This window comes from Balearica regulorum, chromosome 2, assembly GCF_011004875.1.
Source record: "Balearica regulorum gibbericeps isolate bBalReg1 chromosome 2, bBalReg1.pri, whole genome shotgun sequence".
NCBI classification, from domain to species: domain Eukaryota; kingdom Metazoa; phylum Chordata; class Aves; order Gruiformes; family Gruidae; genus Balearica; species Balearica regulorum.
The window spans coordinates 105,842,388-105,869,977 of NC_046185.1; the positions used below are offsets into that span (position 1 = coordinate 105,842,388).

Below are 27,590 nucleotides of genomic sequence, written 5' to 3' on the forward strand. Positions count from 1 at the left end.
AAATTGCAGGGAACACGATATGCTCAAAGGCAGCCCTGTCATTCAGACTGACTTTGACAAGTTGGAGAAATGGGTCACCAAGGGTCTTATAATATATACAGGATAGGCTGAGGTAACTGGGTTTGTCCAGCCAAGAGAAGAGAAGACTAAATGAGAGATCTGATTGCTATCTTCAACTGAAAACTGAGCCAAGCTCTTCTTTGATACGCATAGCTAAACAAGAAGCAACAGATTCAAACTGAAATAACAGAAATTATGACTGGAGAGGAGAAAAAGATTCTTCATTCTTAGAGCATTTAAGCAGGTTGACCACAGAGATGATAGGATCTACATCCTTGGAGATATTAAAACATCACCTTGACAGGGCCTTGAGCAATCTGATTTAGCCTGTAGTTAAACCCACTTTGAGTAGGTTGGACTACAGACCTTCAGAGGTCTTACCCTTGCAAGGTAAATTTTTTCTATGGTGCTGTAATATTACTTGTAATAATAAAATGTTAATATGCTTGCCTGCTAATGTCTAAATAAAATAGCTGTTTCAAGTCTCTCTTAAATGAGTTGTTTCCTTATCATTACTGCATCTCAGGGTGCTGGGGATAGGAACCAAGAAAAAGTGAAGATTACACTTACATCTCAAAGTGTTCAAGTGTTCAAGACCAGGTTGGATGGGGCTTTGAGCAACCTGGTCTAGTGGAGGGTGTCCCTGCCCATAGCAGGGGGGGTTGGAACTAGATGATCTTTAAGGTCCCTTCCAACCCAAACCATTCTATTATTCTATGATATCACCACAGCTGGGATAGATGGAAGTGGCACATCTCCATGGAGCAGTATTACTCATTTGATATTCTTGTTCAACATCAGTAAGACATTTGGATGCCAGTAAAGCCTTTGAAAGAGTTTAAAGTAGGCAAAGCATTAGTTATACTAGTGAAAATTCATATTGGTACAAGAACTGTAGGGGTGTAAGGTTAAAGGGAAAAAAACCCCAAAACAGGTGAGAGGGATATCAGGCCAAGGAACATACACATAAAACCTTAATAATCTGTCCAATATATATCAGTCCTATAATATTTCTTATTTTTATTAATGTATTTCACATCAGATTAAGTCCATGTTAATGGAATTTCCTGAGGACACTAAGCATTGTCCATGGGGAACTGCAACAGCATACAGAACTACTTGGGTATTATAGGGAATGAAGTGACAGCATCTCAGTGAAAGGTAATGGCTCAACATCCAGGTCATGCAAATAGTTATAAACCAGTCACAGTGTTTAGAAACTCAAGAAAAAAGTGGCAAATATGCTCTTTAGTTGCAAAATGAGAGGAGTTGTCTGCAAAGTTAAAGAAACTGAGTTGCCATTATCCAAAGCACAACTCACCTGAAATTTCCTCATCTCGAATTCATGACATCTCTGGTCACCTATGTTTAAGAAAATGTTCCACAGTTCAGGGAACAGAAGATTTCTCCTAAGATATAAAGCAAAACCAGCTCAGATTACTTAGGCCTATCAGAGGCCAAACCAAAACAGGAGAGGGTCAAGAGAAGCCAAGATACAGCTTTGTTTTGTTCTTTGTAAATACAACGTAGGGATACACAGCTGGAAGTGAGGAGAACTATTTAAGGTAACAGAAGAATTGGCAGGAGAACAAAAATATAAAAATTGGCTATGATTAAATTGAAACTGGAAATTAAAAATGGGCTTCTAACAATCAGGGTGTGACATTCTGGACCAGCTCCCAATAAACATAGACAGAATAAGAAATCTAAATAACTGTTACTTACTGCAAAGGATTACATGTGACTGTAAGATGCTTGACTCAATGATTCAACAGATTTCTTCCAGCTCCCATGTTCCTAATTTCTATATAAATTATGAATACATGGTAGCATCATAAACTACCACCAATATATCTCTCAATGACATTGTCTTCATCACCTTATCAAGCATTTAGTAATAAAATTCAGTATTGTATGATGACCTGGAAGCAGTAATATGTCACTGAAGCATGAACCATGAGCAGGGATGTCATTAGCCATTGCCCAAAATAAATTTTAACACTTAATGCTACTCAAGAAAATTTTCCCCAAATCATCTTGTTGATCAAGTCTGACCACTATGCTAAGCTGTAACTTTCCTACTGCTTGTTGACAGATTGCAACTGGCATGGCTATTTCGAACTTGTCATGGGAATACCAATAAAATAAAAAAAAGCGTCTAGTAACTGTATTGATGATCCTTGTGTTCGCCGAGTGATAAAATTTACATAAGCATTTCATGCTGTTGATCATTTAGAGGCAGAAGGACAATACAGTTTTTACTCGCCCATGGTAATAACTTGGAAAGGATTACATGCAAGCTAGTAGTGAGAAAGTAAGAGCTTTCAATTGCCATATGCCAAAAACATCAAAGCTGACAACAAGAATACTTCATTGCTGACTGCAACAGTTACCCTGGTTGAAGTTCTGGAATGTCAAACCAAGGCATCTGCAAGAAGAGAAAGCTATTCACATTTTGAATAGTTGAGCATACTCAAGGTCAATTGAGTAATCTTTGTTTTTATCTGTGACTAAAATTTTCTTTGCAGATAGATTTTATAAAATATTTTTTTAAATAATTGACAGCTGTATGCATATTTGGTTAAAATAAACAAATTGTACTCTCAGTTATATGAATGTTACTTTCATGGACCTCATTGGGATTTACTGCATGATAAATGTCTGTGTAATTACACTAATATGATTTAAAAGTCAGCTGAGACACTTCAATCAGACAAGACTTTTAAAGAGAAGCTGTCTGGCAACAAAACTGTAGCTGCTCAGCCTCTCTGCAGGTAAAGTTACCTGGAGATGAACAATAACAGAATTATAGGATAATCAATCAATCAATTAACTAAAGGTGAAAATATCAAATATAGCTTTACACTGTCCAGACAAAAGTTCTGATTCAGCAGTTATGACTTTGTGTTATTTTACTTGTGTGTTTAGAGCCACCCTCCCTTCTTCTTCAGGAACATAGAACAAATGACAGACATAGATGACACAATTTAAAACATTGCTCCCCATTCTGGAAAAGGAACAGGTCCAGATGGTCACCTTTTGATACTCCAGACTAAACTTGGTACTGAAATAGATTAAATCTTAAGATAGATGAATTTATCACTGTCAATCACTCTTACATTCTCTTCACTGTAGGACTGAATCAGCCGATGCCAGGATACATTTTTGATCTCAGGCATGGGCTTTCTTTCCTTGCCCAAATGATGTCACAGGAGTACCAGTCTCCAGCTCTGTCACAGCCATGCCTGTGTCTGGCCATGGACTTCACTGAGCTATAGACACCCACGAGCAAGGTCTATAAGGAGAAATTGTACCAACAGCACAGAGTGGATACTGTAAAAAGAAACAACAAGTGGTTCTAGTGGGTGATTCTCTGTTAAGGGGGACCAAGGTGCTCATCTGCTAACCTGACAGGGAGTCACAACAGGTATGCTGCCTTCATGTGCCAAGATTCAAGACATTGCTGAGAGGGTGCCACAACTTGTCAAGAGCACAGACTACTATCCCCTGTTACTCTTTCATGGGGGCATGAATGACACTGCAAGCTGGAACCTGGGCAGAATCAAGGAAGACTATAAAAGCCCTGGGGGTGCAGGTGAAAAACACTGGTGCCCAAGATATCTCTTCCTCCATTCTAATAGTTGGAGGAATGGGGCAGCCAGAAATAGATGTATAAGGCATAGCAACTGGCTGTGTGGCTGGTGCCATCATGAGGATTTTGGCTTTTATGACAATGGGACATTCTTTGATGACTACAACCTGTTAAGAGAGGGATGGGATCCACCTGTCTAGAAAAGGCAAGGGAATCTTTGGCAGCAGGCTGGCCAACTTGGTGAGGTGGGCTTTAAACTGAAGGACTTCAGGGGATGGAGTCCAAAGTGGCAACACTCATGCCATCACATCCAACTGGGGAATAAGCCAGGTCAACCAGAGCAGCAACAAATGTTCCTTAGCTGCCTCGCAAGACGAGTTCAAGACAAGGAACTACTGGAGAGAGTCCAGCAGAGGGCTACAAAGATGATAAGGGGACTGGAACATCTCTCTTACGAGGAAAGGCTGAGACAACTAGGTCTGTTTAGCCTGGAGAAGAGAAGACTGAGAGGGGATCTTATCAATGCTTATAAATATCTAAAGGATGGATGTCAAGAGGAGGGGGCCAGACTCTTTTCAGTGGTGACCAGTGACAGGACAAGGGGCAACGGCCATAAGCTTGAACACAGCAAGTTCAATCTCAACGTGAGGAAAAACTTCTTCACTCTGAAGGTGACAGAGCACTGGCACAGGCTGCCCAGAGAGGTTATGGAGTCTCCAGAGATATTCAAAACCTGCCTGGATGCGATCCTATGCAATCTGCTCTAGGTGATCCTGCGTTAGGAGGGGGGTTGGACTAGGTGCTCTCCAGAGGTCCCTTCCAACTCCTACCATTCTGTGATGCTGTGATTCTGTGATCTGGCCTGTAGACTTGTTTTCTCAGCTTGATCTCAGACCTGCCTCATCACTGTGATCTGAACTCTTGGCTGAATCTGGCTGCCAACCCTGGGTATGCCCTGCTTGCTTGGCTGGTAAGGACTCTGCCCTGTCAGTCTTTTTATTGTGCTCAGCCCCTGACTCCTGTCCCCTGCGGAGCAACTGGCCCTCATTGCCTGACATTGTTCCCAAACTCATTCACTCTTAGAGTTTTGAAAGACTTGCCTTCTTTGGAAGGAGGCAGATAAGAATACTGGCTTTTTCAGTATTTTCTACATAGCATGTGAACAGAGACAAAAATCTGGCTGCACAGTCCAAATTCTGTGAGGCTGCACAACTTTTTGGGTGTGCTGATATTTTTTCATTTAGGCTTGGAATACATTAAAAATACAGCAAGGATGTAATTTTTTTTTTCTTAACTAATGTCACTAATTTTAGCCATGAAAAAGCTTTTATGTAAGAGTTACGCCCCCTCATCCTACAAAAATATTTGTTTCCTTGATTGCCTGCAAGCAGGAGAGCTCTGAGTAACTTCTTTTTCCTAAAGAAAATTTCAATTACACTGAAAATGTCATGAGTTTTTGCAGCCTGTGACTGAAAGGTCATAGAGGAAATTTACAGAAATCCTAGCCCCCCTCTTACACAGGATGCATTTCTAATGACACTATGAACCTTGTGCTTATTCTAAAATAGAGATTTAAGAACATCCTCACATGCAAGTCTGAACATTTTGTTCTAAAATTGAGTAGCAGTAACTCATGAAGAACATTGGTTATTCATGTACCAGTTATTCATCCAATGAAAATTTAGCTTTATTTTCTGATTGCTATAGAAAAAAAATTGGTGAGTTTGATGCTGTCTCCTGAACTTCATAGGAATTAGTGTGCACAAAACAAATTTACTCTTCTCTTTTCAGTGGTCAAGTCTGACTGGTAGCCTTCTCACATGAAGCTCAGGACTGAGATATTTCATTTGGATCACACTAAGTTTAATTTACAATTGCTGGGTGATACAAGATTATAAATTGTGGATTAGTCAGCAGCTTCAGAAGAAAGTGTCTCCATCTCCAGTTTTTCCCTACTAACCTCATCAAAACTCGTGTCATATTTCTAGCACTAAATTCAAAATGAGGGCTTTTTTACTGGTGTAGATTCGTAGGAGTAAAACCAGATCGGGGACCAATATCTTTAACATCAGCAATGAAGTTTTCATTTCTGTTTTCTGTCAGTGAATTAAACTAAAAAAAATCAGTAATTGCATGGGAATTTACTTTTCTGATAGATTCCTGCACTTAAATTTAACGATTAAATCATCATGGCATTTTTTAGACTGCTGAAGGGAGAAGAGGGGAAAAAAACCCCACAAATTCCAACATATAAGATGCAGGCATGTGATGGGTTTATATAGTGTCTTAGTGATAATTTCTTTTCTCTGCTTACTAACATCAAATATAATTTCAAATAATTAATAGATTCAAAAATATTTTGAGTATCTGTGAATGGATGACACACACAGTGCAACTGCATATCTTTCATTCCTCCAGGAAACTAAGTTAAAATTACTTAAGGGAATCATGTTAAGGTTTCCATAGAGGATGCTTTTTTATCTGTTGCAGCAATGTTTCAAGCTGTACTATAGGTAGTTTTGGATGTCTCCAAACTCATGTTGGAGGATATATGAGAAAAATTCTTTTGATGGCAGACTACCCATTCACTTATCTATTTTACAGATTGTCATTTCTCTGACATCAAATGAAGCAATAAAGTTGAATTTCCTTCAAAATGCAGGTAACTTGTTTTAGCATAACTAGATTTTTATTGGTAACTGGCAAAGTTCATAAGCTGTGAATCATTTAGGATTCAAAGGACAGGAGTTACTTCTGTCTTTGCATAAAAAAAGATCACAGTTTCCACTAGGACACCCCACCTCCCTGCCCCTTACAGTTATGCATAGCTCATTCAAAGACAGGGGACCCACATTTGAGCTTAAATGCAGTTCCTGGGTCCATGAGCAGAGGGCATATATAGAGGTCTCGAGTGAGGCTGCCCAGAGCAGTCAAATCCTACTTATGCCCTTGGGGGTCTGCCAGCAGCCTCCCCTTACATCCTCCTGCCTCAGTATCACATAGAGACTTCATACAAGTAAAATACGGGGCTTTTTCACAGCCTCTGCAAGTGAGTTCCTGTGCTGTTTTATTGATGGTATGTTTGGCATGTCCTAGGTATGGTGTGTAACAGGATGTATGTGTGTTTGATCTCAGAGCATGCCAAGAGGACCGTTTTAAAGGATACTTGCCAAAACAGCGCACACTTGTTCACATTGCTACTTAGTCCTATCCCGATAGCTATCCAATAGTTAGCCAAGGCATGTTTGGAAGACTGTTGGCTAATACAGCCCCAAAGCACTGTCCAAATGGTGAAACAACTCAGATGATCACATGCCCTGTTTACTCCTATAGAAGATGATTATACTGACTCTCACATCCAGATGCTACTGGAGTGGATTACTTAAGAGGGATAAGCAATAATAACGTTTGGTCGATCCTCTCTAACAGAGGCTATCTGTGGTCAGTTGACCTTGGTTGGCTGCCAGGTGCCTACCAAGCAGTTCTACCACTCTTCCTGCTCAACAGGACAGGGGCAGAAAATATGACAAAAACCTCAGGAAATTTGGGAAAAGGACAGGGATGTCACTAAGCAATTACCATCATGAGCAAAACAGACTCGACTTGGGGAAATTAATTTTATTTATTACCAATTAAACAGAGTAGGATAATGAGAAACAAGAACAAATCTAGAAACAACTTTCCCCCACCTCTCCCTTCTTCCCAGGCGCAACTTCACTCCCAACTTCTCTACCTCTTCCCCCTGCACAGCACAGGGGGTCAGGGAATGGGGGTTGTGGTCTGTTCATAATGCCTTGTCTCTGCTGCTCCTTCCTCCTCATGCTCTTTCCCCGCTCCAGCATGGGGTCCCATCCATGGGAAACAGTCCTTCATGACCTTGTCCAATGAGGGTCCTTCCCATAGGCTGCAGTTTTTCAAGAACTGCTCTAGCATGGGTCCTTTCCATGGGGTCACCAGTCCTTCAGCAACGGACTGCTCCAGTGTAGACCCCCCAAAGGATCACAGGTCTTGCCAGAAAACCTGCTCCTGTGTGGTCTCCTCTCCACAGGGCCATAGTTCCTGCCAGGAGCCTGCTCCACTGTGGGCTCTCCATGGGCTGCAGCTTCCTTCAGAGCACATCCACCTGCTGCAGTGTGGGGTCTTTCACGGGCTGCAGGTGGACATGTGTTCTACCATGGACCTCCATGGACTGCAGGGGAACCACCTGCATCACCACAGTTGTCTATCAGGGGCTGCAGGATAATCTCTGCTCTGGCACCTGGAGCACCTCCTCCCCTCCTTCTTCAATGACCTTGGTGTCTGCAGAGTTGTTTTACCTATTCTTACTCCTCTCTCTCACAACTGCTGCGCAGCATTTTTCCCCCTTCTTAAATATGTCATCACAGTGGCACCATCCTGGGCTCAGCTTTGGCCAGCAGTGGGTCTGTCTTGGAGCTGGCTGGAACTGCCTCTGTTGGACATGAGGACAGCTCCTGGTCTCGCCACAGAAGCCATCCATGCAGTGCCCTCCCCTCCCCCAAACCTTGCCACGCAAACCCAAGACACCATGATAGATGTCTGTTGAATGCCAATTGTAAATAATAAGTATTACTATAACATAGCCATGACAAGACTGAAACAAAACTCAAGTTCTAAGTACAAAACAACTGCCATTCAAAACACTGACTAAATCAATCCACTTTTAATATTTATTTTCTTGCTATTGCTGAAAAGATTTGTAGCATAGTCAATACATAGTCATTGGCATCAGGGCACTGGCTGTGAATACTGAAACAAAACCAAGATTCCAACTATGAAATCACTTATCTTTCAAAAAACTACTAAATAAATAATTTTGTGGCTTATATAACACAGTTTGAATATTTTATTTTCTATTTTCTTAAAAATATTTATAAAAGAATCAGAGCTTCCTTGCCTAGTAATGAAAATATTTAACCAAGGAATAATATGTAACTGAAGCCTTATTGTAGGAAAAATTTCTGTTTGCCAAGAGAATTTGAACTGACTCAGTCCATAAAACCCCATTTATTGGTTGAAAATATTCCGGATATTTGAAATGTTCCACTTTTTGAGCTATACCTCCAGAAAACTACAAAGCAGAAGTGTAATGTGCAAGGACCAATATCCACTGAAATAAGCAGGAGTCTTTCATTAACTTAATTTTGATGAAATCCTAAAACTATCTAGGAAGAAGGTATAGGTGACATAATATATTGAAATAGTTTCTACTTCCTTGCACAGAATCCACGACAGAAGCAGTTTGGAGACCACTGGCATAATCTAGAATAGAATCATAAAATCATTTAGGTTGGAAAAGACCGGTAAGATTATCGAGTCTAACCGTTAACTTAGCACTGCCAAGTCCACCACTGAACCATATCCTGAAGTGCCACATCTACACATCTTTTAAATACCTCCAGAGATGGTGACTCAACCACTTCCATGGGCAGAAATTTTTCCTTATATGCAATCTAAACCTCCCTTGTTGAAACTTGAGGCCATTTCCTCTTGTCCTATCACTTGTTACTTGGGAAAAGAGACCAACACTCACATCATTACAACCTCCTTTCAGGTAGTTGTAGAGAGTGGTAAGGTCTCCACTCAGCCTCCTTTTCTCCAGAAAAAAACGACCCCAGTTACCTCAGCCGCTCCTCATAAGACTTGTGCTCTAGACCCTTCTTCAGCTTTGTTGCTCATCTTTGGACATATTCCAGCACCTCAATGTCTTTCTTGTAGTGAGGGGCCCAAAACTGTACTTGAGGTGTGGCCTCACCAGTGCTGAGTACAGGGGGACAATCACTTCCCTACTCCTGCTGGCCACACTGTTTCTGATACAAGCTAGGATGCTGTTGGCCTTCCTGACCACCTGGGCACACCACTGGCTCATATTCAGCTGGCTGTCAACCAACACCCCCAGGTCCTTTTCCACCAGGCAGCTTTCCAGCCTTTCTCTTCCCCAAGCCTGTAGCTTGGGGTTGTTGCGACACAAGTGCATGAGCAGCTCTGACCCTTGTTGAATGTCATACAATTGGCCTTGGCTCAATGATCCAGCCTGTCCAGATCCCTCTGTAGAGCCTTCCTACCCTCAAGCAGATCAACACTCCCACCCTACTTGGTGTCATCTGTAAATTTACTGAGAGTGCACTCAATTCCCTCATCCAGATCACTGACAAAGATATTAAACAGAACTGGCCGCAGTACTGAGCCCTGGGGAACACCACTTCTGACTGGCCACCAACTGGATTTAACTCCATTCACCACAACTCTTTGGGCCCAGCCAGCCAGTTTTTTACCCAGCAAAGAGTACACCCTTCCAAGCCATGAGAAGCCAGTCTCTCCAGGAGAATGCAGTGGGAAATGGTATCAAAGGCTTTACTAAAGTCCAGGTAGACAACATCCACAGCCTTTCTCTCATCCACTAAGCAGGTTATCTTGTCACAGAAGGAGATCAGGTTAGTCAAGCAGTACCTGCCTTTCATAAACCCAGGCTGACTGAGCCTGATCACCTGGTTGTCCTTTATGTGCCATGTGATGGCATTAAAGATGATCTGCTCCATAACCTTCCCTGGCTCCTTCCGTCCCTTCTTGTAGATGGGTGCCACATTTGCTAACCTCCAGTCAACTGGGACCTCCCCAGTTAGCCAGGACTGCTGATAAATGATGGAAAATGGCTCGGTGAGCACTTCTACCAGCTCCCTCAGTACTCTTGGGTGAATCGCATCCAGCCCCATAGATTTGTGTGGGTCTAAGTGGTGTAGCAGGTCACTAACCATTTCCCTTTGGATTATGGGGGCTTCATTCTGCTCCCCATCCCTGTCTTCTAGCTCAGAGGGCTGGGTACCCCAAGAACAAGTGATCTTCCTGTTAAAGACTGAGGCAAAGAAGGCATTAAGTTCCTCTGCCTTTTCCTCATCCTTTGTCACTATGTTTCCCCCTGCATCCAATAAAAGATGGAGATGTTTCTTAGCCCTCCTTTTGTTGTTAATGTATTTACAGAAACTTTTTTTATTGTCTTTTATGACAGTAGCCAAATTAAGTTCTGGTTTGGGTTTGGCCCTTCCAATTTTCTTCCTGCGTAGCCTCACAACATTTTTTGTAGTCCTCTTGAGTTGCCTGCCTCTTCTCCCACAGGTCATAAACTCTCTTTATTTTTCCTGAGTTCCAGCCAAAGCTCTCTGTTCAAACAGACCAGCCTTCCTCCCCTCTAGCTTGTCTTTCAGCACATACGGACAGCCTTCTCCTGTGCCTTTAAGATTTCATTCCTGAAGAATGTCCAGCCGTCCTGGACTCCATTGCCCTTCAGGTCTGCCTCCCTCTGCAAGTAGCTACCTCCTATCAGTCAAGCACCTTTGAGTCAGAGGTGCTTGAAATCCAACATGCAGATTTTTTGGTTTTGATTTGCTCATAATATGATGTTCTAATCTCTGACTGCCATTTCTGACTAGCAGCAAGTATTTCTGGCTGCTTCATTCTGCTAGTTCACATCTTGATTTTATGCAAATGTAGTACTTCTCTGACCAAACAGGTATTCCATACCATATGACATCATGGTCAGTATATAAAGCTGGGAGAAGAAGAAGGAAGGGGGGACCATTCAGAGTGATGGCGTTTGTCTTCCCGAGTAACCATTAAGTGTGATGGAGCCCTGCTTTCCTAGAGGTGGCTGAACGCCTGCCTGCTGATGGGAAGTGGGGAATGAATTCCTTGTTTTGCTTTGCTTGCACATGCAGCTTTTGCTTTACCTATTAACTGTCTTTATCTCAACCCATGAGGTTTCTCACTTTCACTCTCCTGTTTCTCTCCCCCAATTTGCTGGAGGAAAGTGAGCTTAGTTGCCAGTTGGGGTTAAACCAAGATACATCTCTATATTATCAACATTGCTTTCAGCACAAATCCAAAGCATAGCCTCATTCTACCTACTATGAAGAAAATTAACTCTATCCCAGTCAAAACCAGCACACGAAGCAAAACTTCAGAACTCCAAGCCCTACCATCTCTTGTCTTCTTGGCCTAATCAAGTTAAGTGTAATTAAAAAAAAAAAAAGCATATAGTTTACATTATTATTTTATATTCTTTGATTTAAATTTTAAAATATCTTAATTTTTTGAAGGAAATGCTTTTAATAATTATTTTTGTAGGGTGTGTTAAAACAGAGTTTTAAAATATTTTCTTCCTGTCAAGGAAGAAATAAAAATAATATAAAAAATAAATTGGCAATACTGAATTTTCATAAGTTTACTTGCCTAGTTCTGCATGTATTTAGAGTTTGAAACATTGAAAATTATAAACTTTTATAGAAGAAGAATGAACAATCAGAAAATTTGGGCATCTTCAATATTAAAACAGAATTTTGAGGATAACATTTTCAGTTTAGCACAAATAATCACAAGAAACACTGAACTTTTCTGAAAATATCAATTCACTTTGTGATAGAGCATGTTTCTTTCTGCAGAGCACTGCCCTTAACTATCTCATCTAATAAAGTGCTTCGTTGCCTGACCTAACCACAGCCCCAACCTCTCAAATCTAAAATGAGTAGCGCTCAGCTCCATTCACGCAGGAAATTTACTCACCCCAGAAGGAGTAATTCAGTCCAGTGACACTGTCACTTAAACTGTACTCCTGCTCTAATGAGTATTTTATTAAATTGTTGTAAAGCTCTCAAAGTAGAAAGATTGAGAAAGATTGAAATATCCTGTTTGATCAGAGCACTTATACAGGAGGTACAAGTTTCAATGTCTTAATCAAGGTCCAGTTAACCATGCAGCTGTACTGTATTGCTAGTGAGAAGTAAGATTTAATGTAGCTCTGCAGATCTAGGGATGAATAATGACTCCCCTGAGGAATATGTACAAACTACTAGGAAGACAAGAGTGAAAAAGCAATTTGAAGTACCTGGATAAACTGTGAGCCAGAGTAAGTTTCAGGTAGACTGTAAGTTGTGTAAGCAGCAGCAACATTGCAAAGAGCATTCAGTAAATAAATTCCAACAGCATGAGCTGAATAGAAAAAAACCCACAAACTAATTCACACTGTATGCAACCATCTATCCTGTGTACTAGATACTGAATGATTGCTATGGAAATAATGGGATGGGATCATACCTCAACAGTAACAAAGTGTGGTACAACACAGCAGTCACTACCTCAACTTCTGTTTCTCTAAGCAATCAAAAGCATGGCCTGCAATGCATGAAGCCTTCTCCTAACTTGCTCTGTGTATGAAGATGCTGTGTTAAGTGGTAGATGCAGGCAGCCATGATGATGAAAGTAACGCTAAATATTGCCTTTAAAAATCTCCTTATGAATGCTTGGATGAAATGAAAAGCTTGATCTATTGCCATGAATAGCAGGCTCCTACAAGATGCTGCCCGAGTGAGTTGAACTGGTATGCTCCCATTTTAAGAGCTGTTTCTGTGTATGTCAGGGAATAGAAACAGCTAAGTATGGCCATAACCAGACGGTAGCTCTAGCTCGCCACCACCCAGCGGCGGAGCAGAGGAAGAGCGGCGAGGGCGGCTCCACTCGGTCCTGGTCAGCGGGGCAGAGTCCCGACGACCCCAGCAGCGTTCGGCCCCGCCCCGCCCGCTGCCGCTGAGCAGCTGCGCCCGCCCCCGCCCCGGCCGCAACGGGGGAAGGCGAGGCAGCCGAGCGCGCAGGCCCCGCCCTCCGAGCGCCCCGCCCCAGCAGCGGCCCCACCCAGCCTTCTCGCGCCAGGCGAGAAAAGCTACCCCAGTCCGTGCCTGCGCTAGGACCGCAGCGGCGCTCTTCAGAAGTGCCCGTGGGGAAAAAAAAAAAAAAAAAAAAAGCATTCGTAGAAGGGTGTGGGAGACGTAGGTGCAGTCGTTCCTTTAAGTGGGACAAAACGGTGTTCACTGGGCGCTTTCAACGTCAGCCTCTGCAGAGACCACCTTCTGCCGTTTTTTCCGCTGCCACTAGTCAGGCAGCCATGCGTTCATCCTCGAGGAGGCTGAGACGAGCCGGGTCCTTGCTGAGGTAGTGGCGCGGCGTGTGACGCAGCTTTGGCTGCGCCTCTACGCTGATGTCGGGGCTGGGCGGTGGGACGCGTGTGGTTGTGCGGGGCGCTGCCGGGCAGCGGGACTGGTGTGGGGCGCGGCGGCCAGTATGATGCCTGGAGAGACACCGCCGCCGCCGGCTGGGACCGCAGCCGCCGCCACCGCGGCCTGCGCGAACTGCGGTGTTCTCCAGCAGGTAGCAACGGGCCGCCATCCCTGCGGCGCTGGAACGCCTCGGGTGGGGGGTGGAAGGTGTGGGGTGTGTTTGCTTAAGGACGCGACCGTGGGGCTATGACGGGCCGCTGGCAGGTGGGAAGCGCTGGGTGCCGCAGTCACTGCTCCCAGTACAAACGTAGCTTGGATAGCGAATGTGGCAAAGGAACTCTATAAAAGGAGCAGCAATGGCAAGCTTTAGCTGGGCGAAATGCGGAAAAGTAGCTCGTGTCTCTGCGGCCTGCCTAGCGGGATCTGCTAGTGAATTTCAAGGTGTATCCTTTTGACTTTGCTTCGGTGCAGTGGAAGGAGTGCCGTGATTCACCTCCTTTCTTCAGCACTTTTAAGCGAGCGTGTAGTCTTGTAGTATAATGCTTTGGGCGGTGTTCGTTTCCCCTTTAAATGAGGGGAAGGCCCTGCTGAGAGTTCAGAGAGCGGAGGAGATCTTTGGATGCACTTACAATGAGTATGGATTGAGAATCTGGGAAATCTGTAGTCTCAAATGAGCTATATGCCATTTATTGGTAATGTTATGCCAAAGTGTAATTTGAGTTTGAGAAAAAAAGGTTATGGGGATATTAGTATATTATCTACTGTAAAGGCAAAGTTTGAAGAGCTTTTGTAGCAAAGCCTTATTTAAGTATACATACTTTCTTGTGGAGCCTGTATTGTCTATATGTATTTATATGAATATATTTTTTGTGAATTAGTAACTTGTTCACTAAGAGAACTGAAAAAAAAAGACAGATTATTGTATTGTGTAGAAAGTTAGCAGTCAATTTAAGGGTTATTTACTGTGTATAGTACTTTTTTTTGGAGTGAAACTTCTTTACCAACTTGAGACTCTTCCTTACAGAATGTAAATGAATATGTAGCCGCATTAATTGCACTGAAGCAAAAAATGATTGATGGAGAGTAAGTACAATGCACAAGTGTTTTGTGGGTTTGATTTGGGTTTTATAGCTCTTAAGTTCTTAAAGCAATGCAGCAAATATGTTTTGTGGAATGTAGGTAGTTAATGCACAAAACATAATCCTCCTCGAAAAGAAAGTAACTTCTTCATGAACAGGTCCTAAATATAGACTGTAAGACTTATTTAATTTATATCCTAAAATATCTATGTGTAATGATAGTAAAACAGGGCTATTTTGTGTATATATTATTACGAATACTAGCCAAAGTGGCTCTTTGAAGAGATTTATGTCATTGTATCTGTTGTAAAAAATATAGTATGAGAACTAAAAGTCGAGCACAGGTGTATGTGAACCTTTTGAACAGAATTTAGTCTGCGCTTTAAGGTGTGAAATACTGTCGGGATTAAATAGCAGAATATGAAAAGTGAGGCCAAACATTGGTCAGAACAGTAAGGTTCTAAAATGCTTCTCATAGTTTGCTTTCTTTTCTGTGATTGCTTATACTTCTCAATAACCATCAATGTATGATTGTGTGGAATAATGTATCAAAATATGTTACGTATACCTCCATACTATGGCATAACATCCTTGCTATGTCTCCTAAATGTAAGGGTTTTTCTCATGTACCCTTTTCCAGATGTGCGTCAATCTGGCTTTAGTGAATCTAAATTCCAGTCCTGCATTCTGGTTTCCAAAAAGTATTTCAGAGAGCCCTCACTGTCTTAACTGGGACCCTTTTCTTCAAAGCTCCTTTACTCTGTTTCTATAGATTCCTTTTCCTACCTTCATACTTTGTGTCCCTCTTTGTCAGTGCATACATTTCTTGTGGGAATTACCTCTCCTTTAACTACGTGCAGCTCAGCCCCTTTCTTTTTTGCCTTACCTGATTACTCTTAACTGTTACAAGAGAAAGTAATACAACCCTCTCGGTATCGGAGTAACTGCCACAGTATTTCTCTTTTTTTTTTTTTTTTTTGTCCTTTCTTCTCTCTATTCTTAAAAACCATAAGATTTGAGGAAAGGAGAGAATAGCTTTCCTTGGTGCTGTCCTGTGGTGCACTGTACGCTTTGGATCAGAGTAAGTGTTACGCTTTTACAGCCACTAGGAGAGTAGTGTAAAGCCTTTTAAGGTCTTTTGAACTATTTTTCTTATAGTTATGTATTCTTTTCTAGGAAAACATCCTTTTAAGTTTGGGAACTAGGATATGACTTTGTGATTATATGTGGGTTTTGATTATATGCATATTATGTTCTTTACCTAAATGTTTTTTGTGTGTTAGTTTTTTTTTTAAAGCTGCAAACAGTTAATAGCTACAAATTCATGTAATTGCCAGTTGTTGCTTTTTTCTATTTTAAAGCAGCCTGATTTGAGGTTTGAGTGACTTAATGAAACAAAAGGGTTATATTGACTACTATCAGAAAATGCTAACCAGTCTTACACTTTTTATCTATAAAGCAAAAGGAAAGGTATCCTAAGACATGATTGTCAAGACATTACTCATTTTCTCACCTGATTCTTTTCTTTTTTCTTGCAGTCGTTTGCTGACAGAGTATCAACAGAAATGCACTGATATCCTTTACTTTTCTGTTAGTGTTCTTACAGAATTAATGTATCAATGTTTCTCTTATAAGAGGGCTTGAGGGCTATTTAAGGTTTAAGTTAAGAGGTGATGCCTCTAATAAAGAACAGACTGGATAGGCTTTGTACAAATAAATAAATACAATAAGGCTTTGGAATTAAAACTATCCACTTAAGATCCGACTCCATCTAATATATGGGTTAAGATGGACTACTTGAAACCTGTGTTGCTAAGAGTGACCTGAGTTTCTTCAACTAACAGAAGCAGCTCTGCTTATTCACTTCAAAAGTATTGAAATGTTTCAGTTAAACAGTTCTGCAAGTCCTGGTTTTTGGGTGGAAGTCTTTATTGGATTTTTCTTTACAAGTTGTGATTGGATTGAAATATACTTAAGGATGTTTGATAAACTGTTTTTAATTTCTACCTTAACAAGAGATTACAGCTTCAATTTGCTGAACGGTAAGTTTGATTTTTAAACTGTTTAATAAAGGTGCTATGTTCTTTGTGTCTTTGACAGTTTTATGAGTCTGATGTTGTAACAGCAACAGCCCTGGGTCTAGGCTGAGCTTTTAATGTGACTCTTTCTTTTACCATCCTTCCTAGGCCATAGCTAGCAAAGATACCCTTGATGAGGAGAGAAATCTGTCCTTCTACAATATCTGTGTGAAATTCTTTCCTGGCCCTTTGTAGTTGTGCTGTGTGCCCTTGCTTACTCTACTTGATTATAGAGGAAGAAGCAGCATGTAATCTTTAAGGACTCCATCCTGCCTGCTGAAAAATCCCACAGTTGAACTCTGCTCTTATTTCACAGTGCTGTGTATGTAGAGACGCTTATTCCTGGCACTTCAGTGTAGGCAGCTGGGCAGTACTTCTGTGTGGCACATGCCATCTGTTTGCATCTAGCTTTAGGCTCAGTTTAATGTTTTTAAATCATATCTTGAATTTTCTTTGAATGTAAATGTTAGATGGAAAAATGAGAACACTTAGGCTTTTGGGTATATCTTGCAGCATTTTTTCATAGGGGAAAGCAAAAGACTCAGACACTTGCCTGAAGAATCAGAACATTGAGTTTGAAAGCACACATGTTTCTTGGCAACTTTTTTTTTCTTTTTTCTTCAATTACGCTTCCCGTTTCAGAGAGGTCTGTGCTCTTCGTTGCCAAGTAGAGCAGATGCTACAGAAAATCCTTCCTCTGGAAAAGTGCCAGGAAGAATTGGGTTCCTTGAAAGCCGAGTTGGAAGAGAAAAAGGTGTGCTTGTAAAGTTTAAATAACTTGAACTTTTTCTGTCGAGGGAAATGTATATATTTAATGCTCATCTTAACAAAGCAGGCTTTAATGAGCTTAGTTGTTCTTTCCAGCTCACTGGGACAGGCACCTCTGGGTTTAGGTGAAATTAATTAAATGGCAGCAGGTTTCAGGTAAGAACTACAAAAGCTTGAACTTCTTGCCTATGATTTTTTGATCAGATTATTTGGGTTTTATTTTCTTATTTAGGAAGAAAGGAGATTCATTCAAATTCCTTTGATTTTTTTTCTGTTCTAATCTTATTACTGAACTCTATAACTTGTCCTGCTAAAAAGTTGCGAAGAGGATCTATGCGGAGGAGGATTTTGCTTCTGTTACCTTTTTTGAACATATACTTTTACATTATTAGCTACTTGAGTTGATTACTAATTTCTCTCCCATCCCTTAGTTTCTCTCCCATTCCTTTCTTCTACAGAAGAAAAGCTTTTGACTGTTCAAATATATATATATATATATAAAAATATATATATTTTCTAGACATTAGCTATTATTTCTGCGAAAAATACCCCACCCTCTTTCTTGTAGTTTTTTCATGCTGGTACAAGGTAGGATGTTAACATTTGTCCTGTCACTGTACCTAGTTTTTCTTCTATGTTAGAACTGTTTTTTAAATTCTCTTCCCTCAACAAGCATTAGTAGCTGATGTCCTGATGGCACTTTTTCAGAAAAAGCAGGATTATATGTGTGTTGTGTAAAAGTTGTGCTCTTGACTTCAGCTTTGAGTTCCTATGCAGATAGGTGTTTGAGGCACGTAATCAAAACAAAGATAGATACAGAGTTGTTTGTTTGTTGTAACTTTTGCCTTTAACAAGGAAGAAAAACCTGACTTCTCAACTTGTTTGTTTTCTCATTGAATATACTGTTTTATGCACTGTTTTCATTAGAATAGGTAAGTTGTCCGCTATCTATTTTTTTTTTGCCCTCAGTAAGGACGTATTTTAACTGTGCTTTCCTTCTCCACAGAGTTCTCTCAAGATTTATAGGGAAAGTCAACTGCAATATGTTAAAATTAAAGAAGAAATAGTAAACAGTGATGCTGTGTGAGTGATACTTTTTTTTTTTTATCCCCAACCTTTCTTTCCCCCTCTTACCTCTTCCAGAACTTGGTCTTGTACCTTACCTAGTTATGCTTTCCATTTTGCTAAAATTTTTATGCTTATGGGTTCTTAGAATAGGGATTTGATGGAAGAATGGTCTTAATTTTTGTAGCAAATGCTCTGGAAGATAGTATTAGTTTAATTATTATCCTGGCTTTTGGTGGTGGTTTAGCGAAGGTTTTTAAGAATGGGATGAGATTGGAGAAGCAGCTGTAGTTTCTCCAGTTTTAAGTGGTTCTTAATCTTGGCTTTTTGTTGTTGTGATCTGTTTCCATTGTGCTGATAAGTCTCTGAGGCCAATATATAAATGGTATTGCCAAAGTAATCTGTGCTTTAAATCAGTCCTTAAAATAATTGTTTTTTAAAGAAAAAGCTCATCAGGCCCTGAACTGTCCACCATGTTTGGAAATAGGCAGGAGAGATTTGGCACCAAAAGTGCAGAAACCATTTTAGTTGCCATAGTAGAGAATATTGTGAAGCTGTGCCTTGTTAATTCCCAAAGTTTGTTCTTCCAGTAACCAGTCACTCAAAGGCTTCTTTGCCTGGAGCCACGTGTGTGTGTTATCATCATGCCTTACAGCTCTTGATGGACTCTCTAATGAATTTGTCTAATTGCATTTTAACCCTGTTATACTTCTAGCCTCTAAATCACCTGTATCGGGGAACTGTGACTTCTCAGTATTGAATGGAAAGGTACTTATGCTTTCGAAAGAGAACCAGCTAATATACAGCTGGGTGTTGTGAGTTTGTAGTTGTGGTTATTTTTCTCCATGTGCATCACTTTGCATTTTTCAACACCAGTGATTTGCTCTCTAGTCACTTGAAATTCTAAGACCTGTCTGCTGGTTTTTGTAGTAAGCTTTTATTTCTGTGGGACTCCCACTGGTGACTCCTTCCTTCCTTTTAAACTGGCTATAATTTTAACTTTGTTCCTAAGCTATTTTGTTGTTACTAGCAGGTGAAGGGAGGTGGTCATTCCCCTCAGCACTGGTGAGGCCACCCCTGGAGTAGTGTCCATTTCTGGGCTCCTCTGTACAAGATACACATGGACATACTGAAGAGAGTCCAGTGAAGGGCCATAAAGATGATCAATGGACTGAAGCATCTCTCAAATGAGACACCCTAGTATCTTTACATGGCTTGTGAAACGTATGGTCCTCACAAGCCCAGCAGCAAGCCACTATGATACAAAACATTGTACAAGCAGACTAGCATTGTTGTCGCTTGCTGTTGTCACTACTTCTGCCAGACTGCACTTATGTCACATATAGGTACTCTGTGTCCTGTGAGCTTAAAGGAATCTTTAGCACATTGTCTCTCTAAGAGCAGCAGAGGGCAGTTACCCCATTGCTCACTGCATCTTAAGAGGGAACTGACCACCCTAATGTGCTGGCAATATACTGTGTCAATATAGATATGTTGCCTGTCTCCTGTCTGTCACTCATATCTTCAAGAAGGAGGAGCCAGGGAACTACAGGCTGGTCAGCCTCACCTTGCAGCTCATCATGGAAACCATTTCCTGGCACATGAAGGACAAGAAAGCGCCTTGGGAGTAGTCAGCTGTGGTTTCACCAAGGGGAAGTCATGCTTGACTGACTCAATAAACTCTGATGAACTGACATGCCTGGTAGATGAGTGGAGAGCAGTGGCTAGCTTCTACCCAGCCTTCAGTGAGGCCTCTGACACTGTCTCCCATAAGAGCCTCATAGCCCCTCAAGCTGTTGCTGTAGGGGCCGAGTGAGCAGATAGTGAGGTGGATTGAAACCTGGCTGAATGGCCAGGCCCCGAGGGTGGTGATGAGCGTCGCAAAGTCTAGTTGGAGGCCAGTAACTAGCAGTGTGGCCTGGGAGGGGAGAGGAGGAGGGGCTGCATACTGGGTACAGTCCTATTTAACATCTTCATGATGTTCATTTCATGTTCTTTGTGATTTGGATGACAGGACAGAGCATACCCTGAGTGAGTCTGCCAATGACACAAAGTTGGGAGGAGTGGCTGATATAGGCCAGAGGGGCATGCTGCCATCCAGCACAACCTTGACAGGCTGGACAAACGGGCTGAACCTTGGGAGGTTCAGCAAGAAGTGCAAAGTCCTGCACCTGGTGAAGAACAACCCCACACATCAGTATATGCTGGGGGCCCCCCAGCTAGAAAGCAGCTTGGCAGAAAAGGACCTGGGGGTCCTGCTGCACACCAAGTTGAACGTGAGCCAGCAACGTGCCCATGCAGCAAAGAAGGCTACTGGTATCCTGGGCTGCATTAGGCCAGGTATTGCCAGCAGGTTGAGGGAGGTGATCCTTCCCCTCTGCTCAGCACTGGTGAGGCCACACGTGGCGTACTGTGTCCAGTTCTGGGCACCCCAGAATGAGAGAGACACGGACATACTGGAGAGAGTCCAGTGAAGGGCCACAAAGATGATAAGGGACTGGAGCATCTCTCCATTGAGGAACGGCTGAGTGAGCTGGGACTCTTCAGTCTGGAGAGGAGGAGGCTCAGAGGTGGTATTAGCAGTGTCTATAAATACCTGAAGGGAGGCTGTAAAGAAGACAGAGTCAAACTCTTTTCCATGGTGCCCGGTGACAAGACAAGAGGCGACCAGGCACAAGCACAGGAGTTTCCCTCTGAACATCAGGAAACACTTTTTTACTGTGAGGATGCCTGAATACTGGCACAGGCTCCCCCAGAAGGCTGTGGCCTCGCCATCCTTGGAGATACTCAAAAGCCATCTAGACGTGGTCCTGGGCAACTGGCTCTAGATGGTACTGCTTGAGCAGGGTGAATTGTACAAGATGACCTCCAGAGGTCCCTTCCAATCTCAACCATTCTGTGATGCTATAGAATATTTTATATACCCTTAATGTTGAGCCCATTTTAAGCAGTAGGTCACATGAGTTCAGTAATCTGAGAGCTGAGTTTCTTCAGAAGCAGAATTTTAGTGAATTGTTCATAAAATAAATGTTGAACTACAGTTACTGTAAAATAATTTAAGTAAAAAACCTATCTGTCAAGTCCTTTGGTCTAGTCTGCCATTCAGAGCCAGTGTCCAAGTTAGGTTGCTCAGGACCTTGTCTAGTCGAGTTTTGAATATTTATAAGGATTAACAGTTTCCCAATTCTGAGATTATAACAAGCATGGTAACTTGAGAGAAATATGTATGTCCACTATGAAGAAGGTTTTAGGTATGAAAAGACAAGCTTTGAAAGAAGTACTCAAAATGTTAGACTGTTCCATAAGTAAGGTTGGTTGGTTTTCAACTTTTGAGTACTACAAATGTAACCACATTATGGGTTTTGTAGTTTGGGTAGATTATAATACTGTATGTATTCTGCTTCTGAATGCAACTTCTGCTAGCATAGCTTTCTATCAGCTGAAGTTATGCATGCATCTTAAAGATCGGATAGGAACTTGAGTTGTGTAGCGTAAAAGGTTCTGTCCAAATGCATCACTACAAACATTACTTTTTGTGAATTACTAGATTTAACATCTATTTTCTTTCTTAATGTAATCGCATGTGTTGATGAAATTAGTGTACTGCTGCCCTTGTAGAAGTAACTATTTTGTCTGTAAATATTGCAGTGATAAATGTTGGCATTTAGTGGCTGTCTGGTTATTCAGATTCTTAGTTCTATCATAGAAATTCTGTCTGGAGTTGAAAGGGACCCATAAGGTTCATTGAGTCCAACTCCTTGCTCCTCGCAGGACTACCTAAAACTAAACCATATGATTAAGAGTGTTCTTCAGATGCTCCTTGGTGCCCCATTTCCTTGGGGAGCCTGTTCCAGGGACCAACCACCCTTTCAATGAAGAACCTTTTCCTAATGTCCAATCTGAAGTTCCACTGATACAGCTTCATTTCATTTCCTCCTGTCCTATTGCTGGTCACCAGAGAGAGATCAGCATCTCCCTGTCTGCTGCCCATCTTGAGGAAGTTGTAGACTGGAATGAGGTCACTGCTCAGCCCTCTCTAAGCTGAATAAAGCAAGCAACCTCAGCTGCTCCTGATAAGTCTTGCCCTCGAGACCTTTCACAATCTTGGTCGTCCTCCTCTGGACACACTCTTAATAGTTCAACATTTTTCTTATAGAGGGGCCCTCAAAACCTCACACTGTACTTGAGGTGGGGCTGTACCGGTGCAGTGTACAGTGGGACAGTCACCTTCATTGACAGCCTAGCTATGCTGTGCTTGATGACATGACACAGGTGGCCCTTTTGGCTGCCAGGTAACATTGTTGATTCATACTCAACTTGCCATCAACTCTCCAGATCTCTTTCCACTGGGCTGCTCTCCAGCCTCTCGTCCCCAATTTGTATGTATAACCAGGATTACCTTGTTCCAGGTGGAGAATCAGCACTTTCTCTTCTTAAATTTTGTATGGTTGGTGATTGCCTGGTTCTCTAGACTATCTAAATCTCTCTGTAAGGTGTCTCTAGTCTTGAGTGAGTCTACAGCTCCTCCTAATTTCGTATCCTCAGCAACCTTACTTAATGTACATGTTCAACTCCTGTGTTCAGATCATTTATAAAAACATTAAAGAGCACTGGCCCTGAAACTGAGTCCTGGGAAACCTGACTGGTGACTGGCTGCCAGCCTGATGTAACCCCATTTAGTATAACTCTTTGAGCCTGACCCCTCAGTCAATTGCTCACCCAACGTATTATGGACTTGTGTAGCTGTATGCTGGATGCTTTGTCGAGAAGGATACTGTGAGAGACAGTATGAAAGGCTTTGCTAAAATACAAAAAAACCCCACATCTACTGGCTTCCCTTAGTCAACTAGATGGCTGACCTTATTGGAAATGGTCAGAAGATAATCTACAGAGAAAGAGAAGTTCATTACCTGCTATTTTTAAAGGATGACACCCCTCCTCCCCCTTTTTTTTCTTCTGCCCAGATGTTTTATAAGGATTTTTTTCTGAAATTTTCACTTATGGCTTGACTGTCAAAGCCATCATCTGAGTATGGAGAGAGTTGAATATGAGCCTGTTCAGGCTGAGAAGGCCCAAGAGCATCAGTCTGTTTATAGTATAAATGCTTTGATTACTGAACATGGCAAAGGTGGTCAATCATCCTGTTTCTGAGTGGATTTTCAAATGTATTCTACTTAATGTCTGAAGTGATGATTAAATCTTGCACATCCAGAAAGGCTTAGGCTGTAGATCTCAATCCATTATACAAGTTTTAATATGGGGAGTGCATGAACCCTGCTCTTCTTTGTGAAAGTGATCAGTGAGCATTGGTAGCTTGTGTTTGTCAGGACAGAGTTCTCTGCTTATCACAACAGTTTAAAAACTGTTTCCGGGATACTGGAATTTAACAGAAGGAAAATAATAGAAGTGTTTGTTTATTTATTTTCCAGTTCTGTGTATGCCTCACATATAAGGTAGGGTTGAAAATGTTGAAGTCAAAATTGTTCAGGGTGCATAGTTGTTTTGGTTTGGCTTTACTAAACACCTGGATATTCTGAACAAAAAGCTGTGGGACATAAGTGATCTTGAAGGCTATTTCTGATTATCTCATTACTTAGATCTTACTGATTGTAAGCAAGGCTTAATTGGTTTTAGGGAGTAAAATCTGTCTACGTTACATCATAGAACTGCAAAAAACAGAAGCCGCTTTTCTCGGGTTGTGTTTGTAACTCCAAGTTGTAGCTGAAGGTATATTTATGTACCTGGATTAGTGGACTGACTCTCTTAATAGGAAACTCTACCTCTGTAACAGATAAAGCTGTTTGTTTGAGAATGTCAGAAGCATGCCATTGATTTAAGTTTTCAACTTCAGGGACATGTTGATCTCACAGGTCCTGGGTCTAGAAAGTATATTTTCTCTGAAATGGCTAGATTTAGTTTTTTCCTGTCTTTTCATTATGTGCAATATAATTCTATACAAAATGATGTATTAATGCCTTCTTTTTAACAGGAGGAAGAAACTGGAAACAAAAGTGAAGAAACTTGAAGGTAACTTTCTACATTGCGTTACTGTGCTGTTGTTCTGCACCATCTCTTGATTCCTTTTTTATCTAAAGAAGTAACTGCAACTTTCTAACTGTCAAGGCCCCAAGGAGCAAGGCAGGGCAATACTATGTGTGATGCTTAGTCTTTAAATTACATCAGCCTTCCTGCAGAATGTTTTCTGTGAGTATCTTTGGCACATAGAGTAGGTAAAGTTGGAAGGGGAACTTCTGGTCGTGAAAACCTCGAAGGATGGAGTCTGCCCAGGCAACCAGATTCACTGCATGACTGTCTTCATGGTGAAAAAGCTTTTCCTTTATAGTCAGTTGGAAACTCTCTTGTTTCAGCTTGTTTCAACTTACACCTGATGTCTGTCATCCTCCCACCATATGCCACTGAACAGTCTCATTCCATCTTCTTGATACCTCCTTGTAGGTATAGGGAAGCTGCTCTCAGATCCCTTCTAAGTTTTGGTGGGGTTTTTTTCCTCTCAAGCTAATTAAGTCTAGTTCAATGAGCCTGTTTTCATAGTGCATGTGCTCCACCATTCCAGTAATCTTGGCAGGATTCTAGTCATGTTTATAATAATATTTAAATATTTCGTTATCCTGACACATGTTTTCTGATTTTTAAATATACTGACAATTGGCTTTTGGTTTGTTTGTTTTGTTTTCAGGTAGAGATAAAGCACTTGCCCCTTGGCACTGTTTTTCTTGTTTTGCTAGTAGAGGGTGGATATGCATAAAGCATTCTGATACTTAACTTGCTGTACTGTTGGCAAGGCAAATATTTTCATTCATGGCATGCTTACAGCTGTGCTTACCACAGTTTAAAGTACAGTGAACTGAGTGACTTGTATCTTGGTGTCCTACTGTAAAGTACAGGTACAGGGTGTTTATTTTGATGAGCATTTTGGAGGTTCATTACGTGGCAGCAAGGTTTTTATACCCTCTTGACCCTGAAAAACTCAAATTCTGGCAGAGCTAGAACAAAATACTGTGAGATAGTTTGCATTAGGTCCAATTTGAGTGACTAGTTTATCTGTTTGGTTCTTTTCTATGTTCCCAGACCTGGTATTTTAGCATGGTATCTTTTGTCAATCTGAAATTTTCCCATGATTGTTTTTTGTCAACTTACCACTTGAACTATCTTTTTAATGCTCTTTCTTTTGATATGCTCTCTTCTGTGACCTGACCTGATCTGATCAGTAGGCAGGTTCCATCTGTCTTTTCTCTGCTATCCATGTATAAGTCACCAAGCTGATCTCTCAGAAGTTCTCTCAAGGAAATTCTCAAGTGAGAGTGATACTTAGGAACCTCACATTCAGTCCTCGCTTACCTGCTCTGTAGTCTTTATTCCCACCCATCTGCACTCTTCCTAGGTGTCTGTTAGACATTAAGAGATAAGGTACTCTTCTCTGTTGTTAGTTTTGAGTGCTATCTACATCTTTCTAATGCAGTTGACTATGGTGTTTTCATCTTTGAACCATAGCCCTCTTTTAAATAAAGAATAAAACACATGAAAAAAACATTGCACCTCATTCTTAATTTTATTCCCTTTTTTCACTTTGGGTATATTGTTCTGCAGTACAGTATCATCATAATACAGAATCATAGAATGGTTTGGGTTGGAAGGGACCTTAAAGATCACCTAGTTCCAATCCCCGTGCCATGGGCAGGGACACCCTTCACTAGACCAGGTTGACCCACTAGACCCATAGACCCATAGACCATATGACCTTCATTCTTGCATGTAAGTGAGAAAAGTAATAGACGTATTTCAGTAGTTCAGTAATTATGCAGCTGGAAGACAACATACTTGTATGCATGTGTTGTTGTCTTAATAAGCCAAAATATAACTTCAATAGATTTGTATTTCACACTGCCTATTTTTTTCTGGTAATTTGATTTGCAAACTGGTGACCAATACTGCTTAAATTAGTTGTCTCTTGTATTGTAGTTTCTAACTTCAATTTTGGCTCTGTCTCTTGAAGAGGCTGCAACAAAGCATACACAGGACTTCAGACAACTGAAAACTGAAAAGAAAAGGCTTGAAAAGGAGCTAAAGAAGGCACAAGTAAGACTTTCCTGTCTTTTGGATGAACCTTCTTTTAGTATTTCTGGAGCGGGGGGGGAAGGAAGCTACTAGTAACAGAGATACCGAAATAGTACAATCACATTTGTTGGGGATATTGAGTAACTAAACATAGCAATTCACCTTAAGAGAAATTTTCTATTTGAAGCATGACCTTTGAAATGTTGATTTAGATTTCATGCTAACTAAGAGTAGATGCTCTACAAACTATGTACGGCGTGAAAAAAATATTATTTAATTTTAACAGGGAAAACTTGATGGTGTACTTAAAGAGAAGTGCAGAAAAGGTAAGTGTTCACCTTTGCCTTCAGATTATTATGTGTGGTATTGTTCCATTTGAACATTTCCTTTCTCCTCTCTCCTCTTTTTAATAGTTAAGCATGCAGAGACCCAGAGTTCAAGTGAAGATCTTACAACAGACATAGACAAAGGTAAGATTTTTTGCAGGACCATTCTCTGTGCAGAACCAACCATTATGAATTTATTGTGACTCTTCTGGAGTTGCATTTTTGGAACAGAGAATACTGACAGAAATGCTGTAAGAGCAGATGTGGATGATACAAATATGTTAGAGTGATGAAGGACTAAATGTAATAGATGATTGTTTTCAGTTTTGCAGTAAGGAAAATGCTTGATTCATTAAAATGACTAGTCTACTCTATGCATGTGTGAAGTCAATTGATGTGCAATTATAAAACAGAATGCAAACACTGAGAAAAATTACAAGCAATCTCATTGTCTTTGAAGCTCATTGAAATCATAGAGGAAGCAT

At 41.2% G+C, this 27,590-nt stretch overlaps 1 protein-coding gene and 1 long non-coding RNA gene across 10 annotated transcripts in view; one reads left to right on the forward strand and one right to left on the reverse strand.

Moving 5' to 3' along the window:
- Positions 1-365: 365 nt before the first annotated feature.
- Positions 366-13,253, reverse strand: LOC142600764 (uncharacterized). The gene is made up of 3 exons (XR_012834325.1): positions 12,994-13,253; positions 1,382-1,469; positions 366-590 (listed from the first exon to the last, which is right to left on the reverse strand). It is a non-coding gene; the product is annotated as an uncharacterized LOC142600764 (long non-coding RNA).
- Positions 13,254-13,405: 152 nt separating this feature from the next.
- ICE1 (interactor of little elongation complex ELL subunit 1) overlaps positions 13,406-27,590 on the forward strand; it is a 40,431-nt gene continuing 26,246 nt past the window's right edge. For 4 of the 9 annotated variants that reach the window (XM_075745256.1, XM_075745258.1, XM_075745264.1 and 1 more), the window contains exons 1-10: positions 13,656-13,864; positions 14,738-14,796; positions 16,331-16,382; positions 16,809-16,834; positions 17,513-17,624; positions 18,645-18,721; positions 24,693-24,730; positions 26,718-26,800; positions 27,066-27,105; positions 27,193-27,249. In XM_075745256.1, the coding sequence (XP_075601371.1) occupies positions 13,778-13,864; positions 14,738-14,796; positions 16,331-16,382; positions 16,809-16,834; positions 17,513-17,624; positions 18,645-18,721; positions 24,693-24,730; positions 26,718-26,800; positions 27,066-27,105; positions 27,193-27,249 (631 nt within the window). In that variant the 5' untranslated portion in view covers positions 13,656-13,777. The other 5 variants (XM_075745260.1, XM_075745262.1, XM_075745257.1 and 2 more) reach the window with 5 other exon arrangements.